Genomic DNA, 22,445 nt, shown 5'->3' on the forward strand with positions numbered 1-22,445 from the left:
CATTACCACAGCAGGACTTCTCCCAAGGATCTCAGTAGATGATGAAATTTGTATCAGCCAAGGAGATCTGACAAGCTCACTTGGTCTCAAGTTGTCTAGAGATGTGGATGTCATAAACAAAAACTAGAATCTTGCTTGGTGGCTAATCAGCAGCCAGTGAAGTTGCTTCAACCAAGAGGTAACAGTCGCACAATTGCAGCTTCCAGACCAAGCACAAGATTAGCTCCCATAAAGCAAATTTAAAATAAATGGGATGGTACCAACTTGTGTACATTTGTAGCTAGGTTGTCCCTGCCAAAAAAGGGCACAGATGGTATATCAACTAAAGTGTCAATAGGCCACAAAGATCTCTTGGGCTTCCAATGACAGTGATGACCCTAGGAGCCCCCTCCCCCAACCATGAGTGCAACCAACCCATTTTGGAACAAATCAACTCCCTAATTCCTGTGTGTAGGAACCACCAACCCACAAAATCTCCATCTTGTCATGGTTCAGCATCAGTTTACTGGCTCTCATCCACCCCACTGCTACATCCAGACACTGGTTCAGGATGGGCACAGCCTCTCCTGATTCAGATGTTATGGAGAAGCAGACCTGAATGTTATAAACATACTGGTGACACCCAGCTCCAAAATCCCTGATTGCCCCTGGCAGTTTCATAAAGATAATAAATACCATTAGGACAAATTGTGCCTTGTAGTACTCTACACCATATCTGCTAGGGTGTAGAGGCACAGTCACCCTATGCCTCTGAGATTGTCCCTGCAAGTAGGAGTGGAACCAGTATAACATGCTGCCCCAATACCCAATTCCCTATGGTCCTTATTTGGAAAAGAAAAGATAGCGTTCTCACTGCAGAAACTAATGCACATTAACTATAACGATAGTGATAATTTAGCATGGAACCTGGTAGTCCCAGAGTTACAGTTTAGATTGCCTCAAAAGATCAAATGCTGAAGCCAAGTTGGACTTACATCCAACTAAATGCACATAAGAGTCGCTTTACAGCCCAGGAAAGCAGTCTAAGGTTTGCAACATTGCCAATAAATATCCTAAATCTTTTTGAGTCATATTTCTCCATGATGACAATCAAAACTTTACGTAACAAAACTCTGATAGTGAATGGGCTATTATATTTTTAAAATATGAAAGCAACCAAAAATTCATTTGATAATTATATAATTTAATTTGACTACAGCAGAGTTTCTCAACGAGGTTCTGTGGAACCTAGGGTTCCATGAGAGGTCACTAGGGATTCCCTGGGAGAATACGATTTATTTAAAAAATTATTTCAAATTTGGGAAACTCACATTAAAAAGGTAAGTTTCATTCTTTATTTTAAGAACTGTTAAGGCATATATACAGGCCTACACATGAAACAAATATAATAATTTTGTAATTTCTGGCCTATATTTGAGCCTGAATGTGCAGGGGTTTACCGAGGACTGAAAAATATTTCAGAGGTTCCTCCAGGGTCAAAAAGTTGAGAAAGGCTGGACTATAGAATTGCTTGAAAAGAAATCAGATCTGTTGAAATTAGAACAGAAAATTGACATATTATAGAATTTTTTTGCTTTTTGGCTAGATTAAAATGTATGTGTTTCTTACAGAAAAAAGTTTCTGCTTAGATTGGCAGAAGTTATTCTCAACTATTTATGCACAGAACTGCAGCTTCAGTAATTACATTATATACAATATATATTTTAAAGTTAAAGTATACTGAACTTGCTAGGCATCTATATTGATGCTAACAATCAGACTCTTCTGTGTAACAACATACTGCACATACTCAGTTATATTATTCCTATTGTACATCTAACGAATTTACAAACTATCTACATATGGATGCCTTTTGAATTTGACTTCTGGTGAGTATACGGGCCTGTCTGCATAATATAGAAGTAGTTTTACCTTGCCATCCCCAGGGATTTTTTTTTTTTAATTTATCACTCTAATCTATGGCCCTGGAATTTGCTGGATTGTTTCCCATTTAAATAATAACCAGATTCAACCCTCTTTGGCTTTTTAAAGGTTATGATCAGTTACTTGCTACATATGTAACATCGATTTTATAACTGGATGTGTATGGACTGTGCCCATAATCCACTGAATCCAGAGCATAATCAAATTTAACTAAAGTTTTCAAGAATACATACATTGCAGAATCTTGGTAATATGTATGTTGTGAGTGGCAATATTTGACTTGAGTGAAATTATTCTTTCATTTTTTCTACTTCTAGAACTTTGGGATTTCTTTTCAACAATGAATAGCAGGGTAAAAAATTATAAATAAATAATTTTCAGCTTTAGTGTAAATATTCTTTTTAAAAAAATTGTAAGGCCACTCCTTTTCCTTATTCCTACACACGTGACCAATATGGAAAAACACTACAGTTGATTATAATCTCCACAGATTTAATGATTAAAAACAAAACAAAAAAAGTAATTCTAACAGTAATCATCTGCAACCTGTATATGTAATGACTAGCAATCTATGCTCTTTGTTGTTGTTGTTACTGAGCATCACTTTGCAGTATCTGGGGATTGGTCAAACATACAATTTCAATTGCCCTTAAAGGGTCTTACAAATCAAAGGTAACCTCTGAAATACAAGCCCAATCTACAAAGAACCTTCTAGATCATATATATATTTATATGATCTAGATCTAGTATTGCTACAGCTTATCCATAATGGCAGGAACCATTGTTTTCTGTGCTTGCTGAAGTTTCCAGGTTAGCAAGGGAAACATCATAACCTTGGATGATATTTACTATATCTTAATTTCAATAAATGATTTTTTTTACAATTTCATGCCTGTGAAAAAACTTATATGATATAGCTACTTAAATATCCCAGAACTGAAGGCACAGTTAAAAAGGCTAAATCTACCTATAAATCAAATCACTAAACACACTGACCATGACTAACTGAATGTCATTCTTAGCTTCAGTGTTGTGATTACAGGTAGAATCCAGTGTCAAATTACATATGATGGCACCAGACCTATTTCTTTAAACTTGGCTCCAGTAACATATAACTTTGTGAGAAAAAAGACAGCTCAAGTCAATCCTCCCTCATTCCCTTTTATCCCTGAAATATGTTACTCCTACCCTGTTCCCTTTCCTCCAAGCCAGACTCAAATTCTTTGTGTTGGACTTGCTTCTATAAAGTACTTTGTGATTAAGTTGAGGTGTCCAGATTTCCTCAGTTGTGTAAATATTCTATATGCATTAAACCACTTGTTCATAAAACAGGCTTCAGCCATCACATACAATTTGATAATGTACAGACACAGAGAGGCAACTTAGTACCCTCCAGATGTTTTTGATTACAACTCCCATAATCTGTTGTCATTGGCTATTCTAGCTGGGCCTGACTGGAACTGAAATCTAAAACATCTGGAAAAATTGAGGCAGATACTGTAACAGTGCAGTCAGGATGAAAATAAGGAGACCAATCTAGATGTCTTCATCATACTGACATTTAACTCCAAAATTCTGCACAATTTCACTTAACTGTTTTATATGAAAAGTGAGTAAAAGGAGAAATGGAAATTTCAAGAAAAATCATGTAGTCACCCCGTAACATTTATTATATAAATAAGTGGTAACTTAAATCAGAAGCCTGTCCTAATAACCAAAACACCTGGCTATCCAATTCATTCCTCATGGTCAGGACAGGAGTATCAAGAACATATTATGATTATCTGATATAGCAAGTATTGTTTTGTATTCTGTGTTCTCATGAAGAACATATGTTTAGGGAAAAATTTAAACTTAGAAAGCATAGGCGCAAACTGGAGACTTACTTGTCTAAAAGGTTAATAATTAAAATACAGGTGGTCCTCGCTTAACGACCACTCGTTCAGCTGCCATTTGAAGTTACAACAGGGCTGAACATGTCGTACTTATGACTGATCCTTGCACTTACGTTGGTTGCAGCATCCTTGTGGTCATGTGATCGTGATCTGGGTGCTCAGTGCCCAGCTTGCAATTACGATGTTGCGGCTTCCTGCAATCACACAGTTGCCATCTGCAGCCTTCTTCGCTGGCTTCCTACAAGCAATGTCAGTGGGGAAGCTGGCAGGAAGTCGCAAATGGTATCCACATTACATCCTTGCTTAACAATCCGAGGTGATTCGCTTAATGATGGCAACAGGAAGTGCGGGAATTTCCGTCTCTAAGCAGCATGGACATGTAACGTCACACTTTACAACTGCATTGCTTAGTGACGTAAACTGTGATCCCAATTACTGTTAAGCGAGGTCTATCTGTAGCAATAAAATGTCTACAATGACACTATCATTGATGTATTTATAAAAATTAGTTCCTCTTCCTCCATAACCTAAACTGAGCCAGAAATACCTTGTAAATAAATTACATCTTATAATACTAGGCACATTTAAGTTTAATAATGTAAGAGCAACACAATATTCAAGACATATGCCCTGCTCCTAGATAGATGGAGTAATATTTAAATTTTTGGCAATAGAAAAATCTGAATAAAAGGAATCTTAATAATAATGCATAGTGCTGCTTCAACTACATATATCCTTGCATATCAACTGTCTCTAATCACAAGTCTCAACTTCCTCTAAGTCTCTCCAGCATAGACAGCTAATGATTCCAAATAGCTGGCTAGTCATAAACTGAGTTGTTTCTGAATAGTGATTCTAATCCAGAGAAAACTGAGTTATTTTCTAATAATATCCTTCAGATCAAAACCTTAAAAACTTCTGTTACAACCTGTTGACTAGAATTCTAATATGAAGTATTCCACAAATATTTCTCAGAGAAGCAGTCTAGTACTAGTAAGTTATATATCTATCAGTAGCTACTACACTAAGATTATTTGTATCCCTAACATTTCAAGTCTTCTGTCACTGCAGCTTCAGAAGAGGATGACAATGATTTTTTTTTTACAAGTTAGAGCATGTAATGTCATTATCTTAGGCATTTCCTATTCAACTTTTTGCAAAACATGCATTTTTATATTGGCACTGTTTATTTATTTTATTTATATAATTGTCCCCGCCCATCTCGTCCCGTCAGGGGACTCTGGGTGGTTTACAGTCATGCAAGAGTTCTGGATTCATTTCTACACAGAATATGTAAAGCTTTTATCTACAGGATCGTGGTTAACATTCAGCTGATACTGATTTATTAAACCAAAAGAAAAACAATATTCAAAAAGTAAAATTACACTACCTCTCACTCTGGGCAAGATCTTCACCTTCCGACATCCCTACTTTTTTCCCCTATCAGAAGTATTAATCCAAAGCCTGAGAAAAGATTTCAGGAAGAAGAAATCCAGTCTACAAGTCTCCTTTGCAAGCTCCTGTTAAGTCTCTCTGATCTGAGGTATATTTACACATTTCCTAAGTGTCTGCTTGTCTTGAATGAAGTTCACCCAGGACTGTTTTGATTGGCTAATTCGGTGAATAAACAGGTCACTCCTAATTCCAAACACTGACAGGCTGGAAGGCTGGAAGAAGTGGCCAGAAGCCAATACTTTTATGGTCACATGAGAGAGAACACTACCCAGTTATTAACTTCTATTTCTTTAACTACAAGTCAGACATGGCTTTCAACTTGCCAACCCTATAAATAAAAGAAAAATAACTTTTATTTTTTTATTTTGTAGAACACACAATCCAGTCCTTATGGGTTATCTTTCTTAGTGCTATTGCTGAGGTCATTAGATGCTAGTACCATGCTAGGAAAAATGAATGGCTAATACTACATTTTTTTCCAGTTAAAAACTGCTTCCTTCTTGCCCCAGCAACTTTATATATCACTCAGCATCTTGTCAAAGAGTTTGCTGAAAAAAGAAAGCAATTTCCTAACCTGGATGCTTTTTCTTTCCATGTGACGGGCTGTCTCATTTAAGATTTATGCACCATAGCAGATAGTCAACACATGGTCCCATCACCATAACCTCAGCACTTAGGCAAGGGGTAGCCAAAACAAAATACAAAAAACAAAGAGGTTGTAGTGTTACATTATAATCTTTGTAAATAATTGGGTGTTTGGCAGATATAATAAGTTAAATGAAACCAAGAAAGGTTCAGTAGAGTTGAGAAATGAATGAACCTGGTGCAAATTAGTGTGGATTTTCCATGGGAATCAAGGAAATTAACTTGGGTGCTAGGAATCTGGTTGTACAGGTCTGTAAATGGAAGGAGTCAGAAGCAGAAGAAACAGGTTCCTCAGATGGTAAGATAAATAAAGATAAATAGGGAATGAGATAAGGGGATTCTTAGCAGACAGTAGGGAGCCTGCAAGATAACCCTCTGGAAGGGAAGGGGAGATTGTTCTGAAATAATAGAGAGGGGAACAGTGAAACTTAGAATTTGAGGAAGGGTATGTATGCTATAGAACTGTGGGAGTAGGATGCCACTGGACACCAGCAGATTGGACAAAAACAGATACACAAGGGGAAAAAGGAGAGAAACAAAACAAAACAAAAATCAACTTGGAAGCAATGGCCAAAAAAGGGAGAAAGAAAAGGAAATGGTATCAGGGCCGCAACTAGGGTCTGTGTCACCCGGGGCAAACATGGATTTCGCGCCCATTTTGGCTCCCCCCCCCAGCACTCATTTTGGTGCCCCCCATGTGGTGCCCGGGGCACATGTCCCAGTTGCCCCCCCCCCTAGTTGTGGCCCTGGTTAGTATGAAGAGGCAGCTTAAAGAGAAAAAGGAAATAAGAATCAGAGCTTTAAGAACCAGAGCTTTACTGGTGCCCCCAGTATGTGTCAGCTAAAGGAATACTGTGGCCCAGAAGAGCAGAGGTTCAAGAGGGATCAAGCAAGCAGCTAAGAGGTGAGCCAGGCACTTGCACAAGGACCTGTAGCTGGTAGCGTTGTTACCAAGGAGGATGGAAAAACTGGATGGTTTGAATATGTACTGTGTATTTGAAATGTACAGCACCATGCCACTGAGTTCAACAGCTATTGTTTAAAGTGATTCTTGTATGTGTGTACCTATGCAATATTGGCTATGTATCTGTATGGTCATTAGTTCTGAATGCAAGCAGTAGAGGTGTTCTTGTCTGTCATAACCAGAAGTTTATTTTTTCTAATTGGATCCATTGAGAGAGCAAGATAATCATCTGATGGAACAGCTCCTGCTGATGAGCTAGCAACTGACAGAGTTATAGTGAAATTGATTGAAGCTGAAGGGATCCCACTTGGAGATTCTATAGGGAATCAGCTTCTTCAGCTCAGGACTAGTTACTGTGTTAAAACAGGGGTTATGCATGAACTGTACTAATCCAATTATTCTGAATGGATTCATCTAGGATAGGGTAAGATCAGTATCTCACACATTTCAGCACTGTATTAATACACTTTTGACAGCATTTAATTTTTACTCCTAGTGGTATTTTCACATCATGCCACTTCCAGGAATGCTTTTCACTTTCTGAATTTTTAGACTTACTTCAAATATTATGGAATATTTTATGAGTATTTGACTGTTCTGAATTTGTGTGTGTGTGTGTGTTAAGATTTAGAGACCATCAGGACTTTTGGTAAAAAAATGTTCCAAGAATGGAGATCAAAACATGACTGAATTAACTTGAAGTCTAAATAACAATGAATGTGTGTATGTATTGCCAGGATACAACTAGCAAGCATAATTTTGCTATCACCTGGAAATCCAAATTACAAATGGCCCAACTGATACCTGCATTAGATTGCTTTCTATAGTGCTTCAGAGAATTTCAGAACTCAATAAAGAGAACATATTAGAGGTGATTTTATCTGTCTTCCATCACAGAGAAATAAACAAAGCAATACTGTAGCATTAAGCTGATGGCAGTTAAACATAACTATTTTAGATGTCCTATTTAAGCAAATATTCTAAGTGGGTAACTGTTCACATGAAATATATTACACATTTTTTAAACTGCTTTTTTTATTGAAACAAACAGAAAAATGGATAAAAAATACAAAATGTTTCTACTTCATATTTTGTAAAATAAGTTGTAGTTCATAGGTCAAATTTACTGCGCATATATATATATATCATATATATATATATCATATACATAGCTTAATGCCACAATATTCTGTATCTAGAAAAATGTATTATTAATTAGAATCAACACACTATTGTTGAAGGTTTTGTTTTTTTAAAATTCTATGGTATTATTAACTTCAGTAACCTCTTCACAACAATTTGATTTAATTGAAAACTTTATCTGATAAGAGCATACTATTGTGTCATCCTTCCTATCATCCCCTCTGTTTTATTGTTTCATTTATATGGCTCTCTTGGAGTATACTAAATTCCCAAACAAAATTGGTACAATATTTTTTTCTTCCTGTTAATCAAGAATAGAGGTAGCTCTTCCCCAGATGGAATAGCCCCTTTATATCAGAAGATGAATATGCCTGCTTTAAAACTGCTGTATCAGACAACTAACAAATAAATAAATAAATAAATAAATAAATAAATAAATAAATAGCAATAGTGTTTTATTATTATTAGACGAATATTGCTAAATAGATTCATGGAAACTGATTTCATTGTCTGCTGTAAAAATGACATATAATATCTATCAGAACTGTGATTATTGCTATTAAGAAGATGCCTACAACAGTCTCAAGCTTGTACACACAATTGGAAGAAGTTCCAGCTTTTAAACAATTTAGCTTGTTCACGATGTCCAAACTCAGGGCACTTCTGCTTTGTTGAAATGATTGCTAGTTGCCCAAGGATTAGAAACTTCTGGAGTTTACAGAAATGGGTAAAATCATCAATCACAAAATCAAAATAGATCCACAGTTAGCTTTGCTGGCATATTTATTGAAGATAAAAAGAAAATAATATCTAAAGAGTTGGGAATTTATATAAGGATAATGCAAGAAAGCTGATTAAAAAAAGAACTCCCCAAACAAAAACAAACCAAAAGCAAACACCAAAATAGAAGTAGGGAATTTTATACTTAGATGAATGATATAAACTTTGGAATATTGCAACAGCATAAATATTAATTCATTTGTTATACCTTTGAACCAGACAACTGAACCAGATTAAAACACTTTTCATAAACCAAAAAAATCTTTGGCAAATAATTGCCTACTTGTTAGTTGGTAGGTAATGATTTAAATTAGAAATATTTATAAGAGCTTGAAACTGATGCAGTTCATATGAATATTTTGAAACTATTTATATGCTGTGTTCATATGCTGTGAAATTATTTTATGTATTTAATCAATAAATACTCATTTTTTTAAAAAAAAGAATGATCACCAGTAACATGGAAATGTAAAATGTTTCAACCTTGAAACATCTGTTTCAGGCATGTCAAATGTGAAACAAAAGCTGGCTGTTTCCACTGGCATCGTTGCAAGTATTCCAACAGCTCAGAGCACTGTGATTGGGCTGCTTGGGGGGCTATGACTGGGTTTCTTTTTTCAAACATTTTTCCATCCAAGCCTGTACAGCAGCAGGGTCTGTCTGTGGCTGCTATTCGTTTACGTGGAATGGGTGATGTGGGAGTGGGTTATTTACAAGAAAGTAGCAGGTAAGTGCATAACCTGACAAAAAAGAAATAGACTGCTAATAGATCCATGTCTGCAAGCCTTCTTGGTAAGTTATAGCTTTATTTCTTTTTTAAAAATGCCATGAGAGAAGAGAATTTTATGTGTTCTAGTTTGGCAAGCAGGCAATGAAATGCTGGTACAATGTGGCCTGGCTGGTCAGTGATATTTTTGTGTGTATGTGCACTCTGTGCATGTTCTTGTGTCCTGGTGATGCTGAGCTTCAGGAAACACTTAAAAACACAAACTTTCTATATTAGTCAGGGCTGGTTTGCTGAGCTTGGTGTCTAGTCTCTGCATGCTCATGTCTAGCAGTGCCTCTTTTTCTTTCAGCTAGCAGCAGTCCAGAAAAAAACCCAAGCAAACAAAAAATCTTTGGTCTTGCTAAATAAAAGGAATATTAGGGTCTATCCTGATATTCCTTTTAGTTAGACCAAAGAGAGGACTTTTTAAAAATAAAAGCATTAAGAAAGCTGCATAGGCATGCAAAGAAATGCAATTTGTTCCTGCCTGTCTAGTGTTAGGTTGGGATTCTTTATTTTCCAAGTGGAAGATACAGCAAATGAAAGGAGTGTTAAACTTTTGTTCTCTCTGTTGGGGTAGAGGGTTCTGATATTTGTTTAGATTAGGATTTAGCTGTTTGTTTTTCCAGCAGATGAGACTAGAGTTGTGTTACCATAGTTTCCTATGGGGAATAACTTAAATGTTTTTAAGAATGTTTTAAAAATCAACCTTTAGATCAATTTTTGCAATTCAGGCAGTAAGCACTCAGTATGGGTTACCATCCCAACTTCTCTAGCGGTCTGGAGGTGAAAAATCAGAGACCAAAAGCTTATAATGGTAATAGTAATAATAATATTCTGTATTATTCTTTCAGCTGGTGTTTTATGTTGGTCCTCTCTTTTACATTTAAACAGTTTGTTAACTGTTTCATTCTATAGTAGTCTTTGACCAAAATAAAGTTTGACTGACTGGCAGGGATTGAAAGCTTATCTCCAGCTCATGTCTATGGCTGGAATACTGAAAAACAAATCAAACTTTGCTCCAAAAGAACATTCATCCAGTTGCACATTTTGGCCCATCAGGCACAGCTGCCCTGAATGTGTCTGCTTTCTTCTATGCTTGATATGAGCATATTTTCTGTTTTGTGCATGGCACCATTAGTCTTGTCTCTGAAATAAGAGTTTTAGCCAGAACTGTTGGAATATGCTGCTTATATGTTCCTCCCAGAGTCATTGGGAGCTGGGCACCTAAACCAGTCAATCGATCAATCGATCAATCAATCAATGGTTCCAGTTAGCACATCAGCAGCTGCATTTTTAATATCTACATTATTATACTCTGATGTGCTTCTATTGGTGTACATCTAATCAATTTGGTTGGTCTGACATTTTAGAATGCTGGAGATTTTTTCCTCACCTTGAACCTTGACAGCTTGAGAGAATAGTCAGACATAACATTAGCATTATAGCAATTGACTCCCACTATTGTTTTGGTTCAGGATCCACTGGGCTACAGACAGAAGGATCCAGAGGAATCAGGTGACACAAGCAGTGTTGTACCATAGTGACACAAACTGCCACTTTTGTATATGCATTGTGACACTGCACATACAGAAGGGGTGGAGCTTGCATTATGATGCAAAACTGCCTTTGTTATTTTGATAAAAGCACTGGGTATTCTGATACCTTTCCCTACAGAATACTTAACAGAAATGCTTATCAATTAGTAGATTGAATGAGGCAGTCGCAAGGTGTCTTGGAATCTAGAGATTTCATTTCCTACCGAGAAGCCAATCTTAATGGTGCCATATTTTTCAGTATCAGATTAATGATCTGTGTTAAACAATGCAACTCAAAAGAAAAATATTGCTACAAGTGTTAATATAAAGACTTTATATTTTAAAAAAAACCCACACCTACATTTAGCATGTTTAGCACATTTGGTTTTAATAATTAATTCTTCCATTGAAATTATACCCTCAGATGAATTAATTTGAGGGAGGAAGCAGCAAATATAATCAATTATCAATATTATCAAGTCTTGGACATCACATCGTCAGCTAAACTATATACAGTTAATAAGGAGGAATAGTCCTTTTTTTATCTGAGATCCTGCACAACTGCTGCCATCCAACGCAAGGTATCAGACCAGTAGTCTAACTCGATATAAGGTAGCTTCATATGGTTAAATAGATTTTCATAAAATGTAAAGTTCATGCTCAGACCATAACTGCATTTGTTTTCCAACTACTAAAGGATTAGGAAGAATGCTGGGCATTTTTTCCACTGAAAGAAGATTACAAGTTCTTTGATAATTTTGGCTAGAGGAACCTAGAGAGCCAGTCTGGTGTAGTGCTGAAGGTGCTGGGCTAGAAAGCAGGAGTCTGTGAGTTCTAGTCCCACCTTAGGCATGAAAGCCGGCTGGGTGACCTTGGGCCAGTCATTCTCTCTCAGCCCAACTCATCTCATAGGGTTGTTGTTGTCGGGAAAAGAGGAGGCAGAAGCATTAAGTATGTTTGTTGCCTTGAGTTGGCCAAAATGTACATTAAAAAGGCAGAATAATAATAACAACCTACTGAACAATAATCTACTAAGTTAGAAGTTTGCTGTAATTTCTAGATGCATTACAAAAGGGAAGCATTCTCCAGCCTTAATTTTGCAACACTGTAACACGTTGTCTCTTACTGAATTCTTTTAATTTTCTATATAATATTTTCTCAGGACATTTTCCAGTCAACTTATTTACCAAAAAAAAATTACAGGTATATACCTAAATATTTTAAGACTTAATTTTGCACTCCCTGAATTACTCTGTTAAAAATCACAAGGAGCTTCTGCAATCCCATTGATATAAAATACAATTCACAATATATTCCTAGGACTAGGCAGTTTCATTTTTTCATTTTCCCTGTAAGGTTTTCAATTTGACATCTTCCAGAAGTATACTGCAACTTTCTTCATTAACAAGAGGGGACACACATTTCTATATATGTTTTAAACATGGTATTGCTATGTGCTAAAAAAGGCATTGCTATGTGCAAACCCAAAGAGCTTAATATATACACCTTAAAAAATTAATGTAAAGCAGTATCTCACAATTAAAACATCAGGATATTAGTAGCAACCCAACCCAACACAAAAAATCACAAAATAATTCTTTGATATTGCAGAAAGTAGCTGGAAATGTGTACCACATATAGTTGCCATGGTATTTGTTTTTTTAAAAGAACCACCCAAGCTTAAAAAATCACCCAAACTTCTGAAGCTCTTATAAGAAAGGAACTACCTAAGTTGATCACACAGTTGACTTAATCACCAGTCCAGATAATTAGACCTGCCCTGTGAAACACTAAAAAAATGGAGTTTTAAGTTGGTGGTTTCCAAGTATTTATCAGCAGCAGTATGAATGGATATCAATATGTGTTCTTTAAAGAAAAGCTGGCTAAACTTATGGGCCTGAGGAAATAACATCAAGATATACATATTACAGGAAAACCACATGAATAGATTGTTGTAAACCGCCCAGCGTCCCCCAACGGGAGGAGATGGGCGGGGATAAACTAGATAGACAGATAAATAGTTATGTAATTACCTGAATTGCAAAAAGGAACATATATACAAGCATTTGGATTCATTTGATTTTTTTCAAAAACCACATCCATATATTGAGAAAAAAGAATGCTTGTTTTTAGCAAAAATGCATGTAATTCTTCTTTGCAGTAGTACAGCCAAGCATTCTCAAGTCCGGTGCCCTTCAGATCTGTCGACAGTTGCCATTAACTTCATCCACTATGAACCTTACTGATTAAAGCTGATGGAGGCTGTAATTTAACATATCTGAAGGGCCCCAGAATGAGGAATGCCAGCCTTGGCCATCACTGATGTAATATTTTCCAGCACTGAAAACACATCCACAATTCCATTAAACTATCAACCCCCTGCTGTTAGACTTCTCTTGGCAGATATAAGACCTGGAAGTGGCAGAGGCACAGATCTAAGGAGCAGATCTCTAATGGGCAAGTTTATTGCAAAAACTAATAAAGCCATTATGAAAGAATTCTAGCGATTGCTATGTATCAAATGTGAGCCCAATTTACAGGAATATCAAAGTATAAATTATTGTGTGTTTTTCTCCTAACCAGGTGATGCAATAGCTAAAGATTGGTCTAGTGGTTAAGGTGCTGGGCTAGAGACTAGGAGACTGTGAGTTCTAGTCCCGCCTTAGGCATGAAAGCCTGCTGGGTGACCTTGGGCCAGTTGCTCTCTCTCTCTCAGCCCAACTCACCTCACAGGGTTGTTGTCGTGGGGAAAACAGGAGGAGGAAGGAGTATTAGGTATGTTTGCCGCCTTGAGTGATTTATGAAAATAATAAAAGTGGGATAAAAATAAAAATAAATAAAGTTTCCATCTGTCCCTTATTATGGTAACAGACTAGAACAGTTTCAGGCTGCTGGCTTTTGGCCTTGCCAGGAATTAGCTGTCAAATATACCACTTCTTAAAATAGTATTAATCCTTTCATATAACAATAGGAAGCCACATTTGTACTAATCACCCTATTTTCCCTCCTCCTCTCTACCAAATGTGAACATGAAATAGAAAAAAAATGTATGGAAACAATAGATTATTCTATTAGAATATTTTGCTGGGTATACTCTAATGGAACAAAATAGAGAGAGAGAGAGGGAGAGAGAGAGAGAGAGAGAACGAACACGAACCCAAACACAGTTTGGCAATTCACTGAATTTCAAAAACTGCAAAGTGAAGCTCTGATTTCTTAAACAGCAGTACACAGTACACACATTTCCATCTACCATATTCCAACATACAAGTCTAATATACAAGCCAATAATGGGACTTTGAATTCATGGAACATTCAAAATAAGATAGCTTAAAATGACCCTGCTTCATCTCAAGCTTTGAACAAAAGCAATGTGTGGAGAAAGCTCTAAAAATGTGGTTGTTTTGGTCTTGCACAAAACAATTCAATTGGTTGTTCCAAGTTCATAACATACGTTTTGCATATCTATTCTCCATCTTTATGAGTATTTCTGGGCAATTCACTCCACAAATAATTAGACTAACTCTTGCTTTTTCATTTAGCAGATTCAGTAGTGGAAATGCTGAATCAGTGATCCGATGACAACCAACAAATTGAAATTCAATCCAGACAAGACAGAAATGTTTTTAATGGGTTGTTCATGTGACTTAGCAACTAGTGTTCAACTTGTTTTGAATAGAGCTGCACTCCAAATAAATAATCAGTAATCTTGGCATAGTATCAGATTTGTCCTTGTTTTAGAAGATTTAAGTGTTACTTGTATATGAAGTATCTTTTAGCTACAGGTAAGAGTGGAAAAATCTATAATCTGCAATATGGAAAAATCTATAATCTGTAAAGCAAATTAGATAGAATTTGTGACTGGTTAAGGTCACCCAGAGGGATTCATGATCAAGCAACAATTTGAACCTAATCTCCCAGTCCTCAATACTTTTCAACAGGCTAGAAAAATCAACAATCAAAACATAGAATTAAATGTGGATTCATTTGCATAAGAAATTTAATTCTTTATTACTTTTAAAAATTCACTCTCTCGGTATGTGGCTAAGACTGCTTGATCGCCTTGAACACTGAGTCAGGAACTGATTTATTTATTTGATTTCTATAGCCACCCTTCTCAGCAAGTGACTCAGAGCAGCTTACAATAAAAACAAATAATAATCCTTACTATGAGAAACGTTTTGTGTACAGGCAATTTATTGATTGATTTGATTTCTACCCTAGCTGCCTTTTGAGAATTGAATACAGTCTACATAATCCTCCTTTCTCTCATTTTTTTCCACAAGTAACTGGCCTAAAATTACATAGTGAGCTTCTATGGCTTAGGGTCTTCAGCAAAGGATCGTTACCTTGTCGTGGTGCTGGAGCTTGAGCACCTCAATGATGCCATGAGCTAAACCGTGAAGGGCCACCCAAGACGGGAAGGTCATGACAGAGAGGTCAGACTAAATGCGATCCCTGGGGAAGGTAATGGCAACCCACCCCAGTATTCTTGCCGTGAAAACTAAATGGATCAGTACAACCAGAGATATGTCGGTATACCATCGGAAGGTGAGACCCCCAGGTCGGAAGATGGTCAAAATGCTACTGGGGAGGAACAGAGGATGAGCTCAACTAGCCCCAGACGTGATGACGCAGCTAGCTCAAAGCCGAAAGGACGGCTAGCGGCCGACGGTGCTGGTGGTGAACGGCGAATCCGATGTTCTAAGGATCAACACACCATTGGAACCTGGAATGTAAGATCTATGAGCCAGGGCAAATTGGATGTGGTTATTGGTGAGATGTCAAGATTAAAGATAGACATTCTGGGCGTCAGTGAACTGAAATGGACTGGAATGGGCCACTTCACATCAAATGACCACCAGATCTACTACTGTGGACAAGAGGACCACAGAAGAAATGGAGTAGCCTTCATAATTAATAGTAAAGTGGCTAAAGCAGTGCTTGGATACAACCCAAAAAACGACAGAATGATCTCAATTCGAATTCAGGGCAAGCCATCTAACATCACAGTGATCCAAATATACGCCCCAACCACAAATGCTGAAGAAGCTGAAGTAGAGCAGTTCTATGAGGATCTGCAGCACCTACTGGACAACACGCCTAAAAGAGATGTTATTTTCATCACAGGAGACTGGAATGCTAAGGTGGGCAGTCAAATGACACCTCGAATTACAGGTAAGTATGGCCTGGGAGAACAAAATGAAGCAGGACATAGGCTGATAGAATTTTGCCAAGACAATTCACTCTGCATAACAAACACTCTCTTCCAACAACCTAAGAGACGGCTTTATACATGGACTTCACCAGATGGACAACACCGAAATCAGATTGATTACATCCTTTGCAACCAAAGGTGGCGGACATCTGTACAGTCGGTAAAAACAAGGCCTGGAGCTGACTGTAGTTCAGATCACGAACTTCTTCTTGCACAATTTAGGATCAGACTAAAGAGATTAGGGAAGACCCACAGATCAGCTAGATATGAGCTCACTAATATTCCTAAGGAATATGCAGTGGAGGTGAAGAATAGATTTAAGGGACTGGACTTAGTAGATAGGGTCCCGGAAGAACTCTGGACAGAAGTTGGCAGCATTGTTCAGGAGGCGGCAACAAAATACATCCCAAAGAAAGAGAAAACCAAGAAGGCAAAATGGCTGTCTGCTGAGACACTAGAAGTAGCCCAAGAAAGAAGGAAAGCAAAAGGCAACAGTGATAGGGGGAGATATGCCCAATTAAATGCAAAATTCCAGAGGTTAGCCAGAAGAGATAAGGAATTATTTTTAAACAAGCAATGCACGGAAGTGGAAGAAGACAATAGAATAGGAAGGACAAGAGACCTCTTCCAGAAAATTAGAAACATTGGAGGTAAATTCCATGCAAAAATGGGTATGATCAAAAACAAAGATGGCAAGGACCTAACAGAAGAAGAAGAGATCAAGAAAAGGTGGCAAGAATATACAGAAGACCTGTATAGGAAGGATAACAATATCGGGGATAGCTTTGACGGGGTGGTCAGTGAGCTAGAGCCAGACATCCTGAAGAGTGAGGTTGAGTGGGCCTTAAGAAGCATTGCTAATAACAAGGCAACAGGAGACGACGGCATCCCAGCTGAACTATTCAAAATCTTGCAAGATGATGCTGTCAAGGTAATGCATGCTATATGCCAGCAAATTTGGAAAACACAAGAATGGCCATCAGACTGGAAAAAATCAACTTATATCCCCATACCAAAAAAGGGAAACACTAAAGAATGTTCAAACTATCGAACAGTGGCACTCATTTCACATGCCAGTAAGGTAATGCTCAAGATCCTGCAAGGTAGACTTCAGCAGTTCATGGAGCGAGAATTGCCAGATGTACAAGCTGGGTTTAGAAAAGGCAGAGGAACTAGAGACCAAATTGCCAATATCCGCTGGATAATGGAAAAAGCCAGGGAGTTTCAGAAAAACATCTATTTCTGTTTTATTGACTATTCTAAAGCCTTTGACTGTGTGGACCATAACAAATTGTGGCAAGTTCTTAGTGGTATGGGGATACCAAGTCATCTTGTATGCCTTCTGAAGAATCTGTATAACGACCAAGTAGCAACAGTAAGAACAGACCACGGAACAACAGACTGGTTTAAGATTGGGAAAGGAGTACGGCAGGGCTGTATCCTCTCACCCTACCTATTCAACTTGTACGCAGAACACATCATGCGACAAGCTGGCCTTGAGGAATCCAAGGCTGGAGTTAAAATCTCTGGAAGAAACATTAACAATCTCAGATATGCAGATGATACCACTTTGATGGCTGAAAGCGAAGAGGAACTGAGGAGCCTTATGATGAAGGTGAAAGAAGAAAGTGCAAAAGCTGGTTTGCAGCTAAACCTCAAAAAAACCAAGATTATGGCAACCAGCTTGATTGATAACTGGCAAATAGAGGGAGAAAATGTAGAAGCAGTGAAAGACTTTGTATTCCTAGGTGCGAAGATTACTGCAGATGCTGACTGCAGTCAGGAAATCAGAAGACGCTTAATCCTTGGAAGAAGAGCAATGACAAATCTCGATAAAATAGTTAAGAGCAGAGACATCACACTGACAACAAAGGTCCGCATAGTTAAAGCAATGGTGTTCCCCGTAGTAACATATGGTTGCGAGAGCTGGACCATAAGGAAGGCTGAGCGAAGGAAGATCGATGCTTTTGAACTGTGGTGTTGGAGGAAAATTCTGAGAGTGCCTTGGACTGCAAGAAGATCAAACCAGTCCATCCTCCAGGAAATAAAGCCAGACTGCTCACTTGAGGGAATGATATTAAAGGCCAAACTGAAATACTTTGGCCACATAATGAGAAGACAGGACACCCTGGAGAAGATGCTGATGCTAGGGAGAGTGGAAGGCAAAAGGAAGAGGGGCCGACCAAGGGCAAGGTGGATGGATGATATTCTAGAGGTGACGGACTCGTCCCTGAGGAAGCTGGGGGTGTTGACGACCGACAGGAAGCTCTGGCGTGGGCTGGTCCATGAAGTCACGAAGAGTCGGAAGCGACTAAACGAATAAACAACAACATGGCTTAGGGTTGACTTGAACCTGTGTGTACCTGGTGCCAGTTCAACACCTTAAATAATATACCACAGGGTATACTGCATTATATTGGATATTCTAGTGTCATTTGGTAGACTATCAATCATAGATAACTCTTTATCTGACAAGGCGAGCTTTGGGGGACTTTGTATTGTAATGTTGGTAGTCTTTCCACCAGGACTAGGATATGATGTTGGAGGGGTAAGGTAAGGTAAGGTACGGTACTGTACTCTATGGCCATTATATGGAGTATCCCCATGCTGTTCTAACTTGTTTTTCTTGTTATTCAGTATATGAAATTGCTGGTGAAGGTCATCTAGAATTTTGGGGTAAGGTGCTGTCAATACTGATTCCTTACTTAATTTCAAGGTATCTATTGATACCTGTTCTGAGAGAAACCTTTTCCAGAAAGGATTGTACCCCCTGAAAAATCAGTACTGTAGCCTGGGAGTACTCCATGACTTACCAATATTCTTGAACCTTCTGGTGGCAACTGTTCAAGGAGAGCAACACCAGCTGCCAACTGAAGCCATTCTAATATGGCAGTAGTAATCAAAGACTTGGTTATATCTGACTGCCACAATGTGCCCTATGTAGAGCTACTTTTGTAGAATATCAGGATGCTCCAGTTGCTGGAAAATACGGCACTTAAGCTGTTAACCAGATCAGGTAATTACAACATTGCAGCATCTGAACAAAACCCAAAGTATTGGTCTTAACACTTGATCTTAGCCAAAAGGACGAGAAATGATGACCAATATTTTTGATATCGGTCTTAGCTTTTAAAGCTGTGAACAGCTTGGAACCTGACTAAGTGAGGGAGTACCTCTTTTGTTTTGTCCAATTATTATCATGTGCATGAGAGGCCCCTTTGAAAAACATGAGAAGACTTTCTCTACCGTCACTTTAGAACTGTGGTGAAACAAACCTAACTCCCCCATTTTTCTGCTTTCAGGAAGAGAGTCAATGCCCATCTTTTTAAATTTAGCCTTTTAAAGTTGTTAGTGGTTTTAATATTGTTATGTACATTACTTTAATATTGTATAATTGGTTTTTTTTGTATTTCTGTACATGATCCTGGAAAGTAAAAAACATTAAAAAGCATGTTTCAAAATAAAATATTTTGGGTTTTCACTGCTTTAGATCATTTGAGGAAAGAATGGAACACTCCATCAGAATTGAATTATTCTTATGCTTTCCTTATTCTTACCTTAAAAACATAAAAAATCTAAGACTACTGAATATATTTTATCATTTAACTATGAGATTTAAAGAAAAGATATTATGAAACTGTGGTCTCAATACTGAATGGTAGAGCAGCATCAGTTGTAAATTGTACCAAACACTGAATCCTAGATAGATAGATAAATAGATAGGGTCGATACATGTCTGCAAGCAAGTTTTGACTGGATTCATTATTTTGTTTCTTTACTTTATTACAAACATTTGTATGCAATCTACCTATATGACTTTAGGCTGCTTACAATACACAAATTCATTAAGATGTTTAATGTTACTAAGTTTTTTTTTCTTTTCAATTTCTACACTTTATGGACTGAATCCAGAGAAATGAATTTTTGCAGAAATCTGAATCCAAGCCTAATCAGCATATTGCTAAGAACCAATGTATTAGTAGTGTGCATTGTTGCACTTTTAAAAAATGTTACCATTTTGGGGGTGTTATCATATTTCCCACTTTTGTTCCACACTACTTATGGGAAAAGATGGGAATGAGGATAGGGAGAGAAACTTTTTCCCTTAGCATTTGAAAAATGTTTGCTTTGACATTTTCCCCCACTGGATTATGTGGACCAATTAAAGAAAATTCTTCGTTTTTTTCATATCACAAAACTTCCCTAAAAGTGTTCCCAAAGTTAATGGTTATAATAATGAAACAGACTGTTTCCCTTTCCTTCAGGAACATTATTATGTAAGCTGTAAGAATTTACTTAGGGACGCGGTGGCGCTGCGAGTTAAACCGCTGAGCTGCCGATCAGAAGGTCGGCGGTTCGAAACCGCGTGGCGGGGTGAGCTCCCGTTGCTCGTCCCAGCTCCTGCTCACCTAGCAGTTCGAAAACATGCAAATGTGAGTAGATCAATAGGTACCGCTTCGGCGGGAAGGTAACGGCGTTCCGAGTCGTCATGCTGGCCACATGACCCGGAAGTGTCTATGACAACGCTGGCTCCATGGCTTAGAAACGGAGATGAGCACCGCCCCCTAGAGTCGGATTCGACTGGACTTTACGTCAAGGGAAACCTTTACCTTTACCAAGAATTTACTTAATACAATATAAATACTTAAAAGAAAATGAGCTATATTTGGGAACATGAAATACATAATTATAATATGCCAGAATACAACTTTTGGGTAGCATATACATCATAAAATGAAATGATTGATCATACACAGTGGTAATTATAAAAGTTGCACATTATTTTCTACACAACAGAATTTGCATTGTGTAAATTCTATCATGCCTGATAGAAGTTAAAAGGGCTTCAGAAATGTGGCTAATGATTTAAACAAGGACAGAGTTGTTGTATGATTAAGGACATGGAAGGACATACAGAATATGCCAGAAGTATTTCACTATTTAAAGGTTCACTGTTTTTTGGTACATAAACAAACTGTGTCTCTGCTTACTAGAGACACCCAGTTCACAGAAAATATGTTGTAACAGTTTATTTCCACACAGAATACGAGACTGCCCGTGGTCAGGCTTTAAGCAGAGATTTGTGAAATAAAATAAACATGTTATTTTGCCGAAGCATTCACATGCTGTGATAAACTTGTGCCAGGACATTCCTGCCAAAGTTAGCAACTAATCAGATGTTCTGATGGAAAACACACCCTCCAGTATCATAATAACCTGGATGTTGTGCCTTCTGTAAAGAGAGTGTTTTGTAACCCAGTGCTTGTGTTGGGCAAGTGAGGCTACAGGTAAAGATCAAGAGGCTAATGCTGTATTCTTCAGAAATGACTATGCTGGCTCCACCCTTCTCTCCTCAATCCTCCATACTTTTCCTGCTTGTAAAAACTACTGCTGCATGACAATTTGGGTTATCAATGAAACTAATTTTTACCTGTATGCAAAATGAAAAAAGTCAACTCATATGTTTTTGTTTTGTGCCTTCAGGTCAGTGTTAACTCCTGGTGACTGCCTGACTAGTCCCTGCATTGTCTTGGCAAGGTTTTTTCAGAAGTGCTTTGCCATTGCCTCCTTCCTAAGCCTGAGAGAGACTGGCCCAAGGTCACCCAGTCGGCTTTCATGCCTAAGGCAGGACTAGAACTCATGGTCTCCTGGTTTCTAGCCTGGTGCCTTAACCACTAGATCAAGCTGATACTCATATGTATCCTTCTCTTTTCCCATAGTTTAATATTGCTTATTCTTATAGAATATAAACAGAAGTGAAGAATTGTAAGAGAACACAATAATAAAGGCTTGGAAGGTATCATATTAGTTCTGACTACAAAAGGATTCTGAAGAAGAGGAGGATCTAATACTTAAACTGTGATCTTCTTACAGTCATAGGCATCAGTGGAATTATTTATAATCTAGTCTTACGTAAAATCCAAAAGAATAAGAGTAAGTTAAAAAAAGAACTGTAGATTGAAATAAGTGTGTTGTGTAAGTATTTGATGCACTTTACTGCCCTCTACAGGAACTTCACACCAATTGCCAAGAATATAATTTATTCTTTGGAATAGAGAGAAAAGAGTATTTTCAATAACCATTCCTGCAAATTGCCATGCTTCCAAATAAAAGAACA

The 22,445-nt window shown here is 37.6% G+C and overlaps 1 protein-coding gene across 2 annotated transcripts in view; it reads right to left on the bottom strand.

The window, feature by feature from the left end:
* The window catches only part of RETREG1 (reticulophagy regulator 1), a 50,304-nt gene that overhangs the window by 19,351 nt on the left and 8,508 nt on the right, over positions 1-22,445 (bottom strand). Inside the window, exon 1 of one of the 2 annotated variants that reach the window (XM_063298761.1) lies at positions 5,209-5,337. The exons of the other annotated variant lie outside the window; for it this stretch is intronic. Coding sequence (XP_063154831.1) covers positions 5,209-5,243 — 35 coding nt within the window. The 5' untranslated portion in view covers positions 5,244-5,337. Of the gene's footprint in view, positions 1-5,208; positions 5,338-22,445 lie in introns of those variants that run through there. 2 annotated transcript variants of the gene reach the window in all.

Source organism: Candoia aspera, chromosome 3 (genome assembly GCF_035149785.1).
Source record: "Candoia aspera isolate rCanAsp1 chromosome 3, rCanAsp1.hap2, whole genome shotgun sequence".
In the NCBI taxonomy this organism is placed as follows: domain Eukaryota; kingdom Metazoa; phylum Chordata; class Lepidosauria; order Squamata; family Boidae; genus Candoia; species Candoia aspera.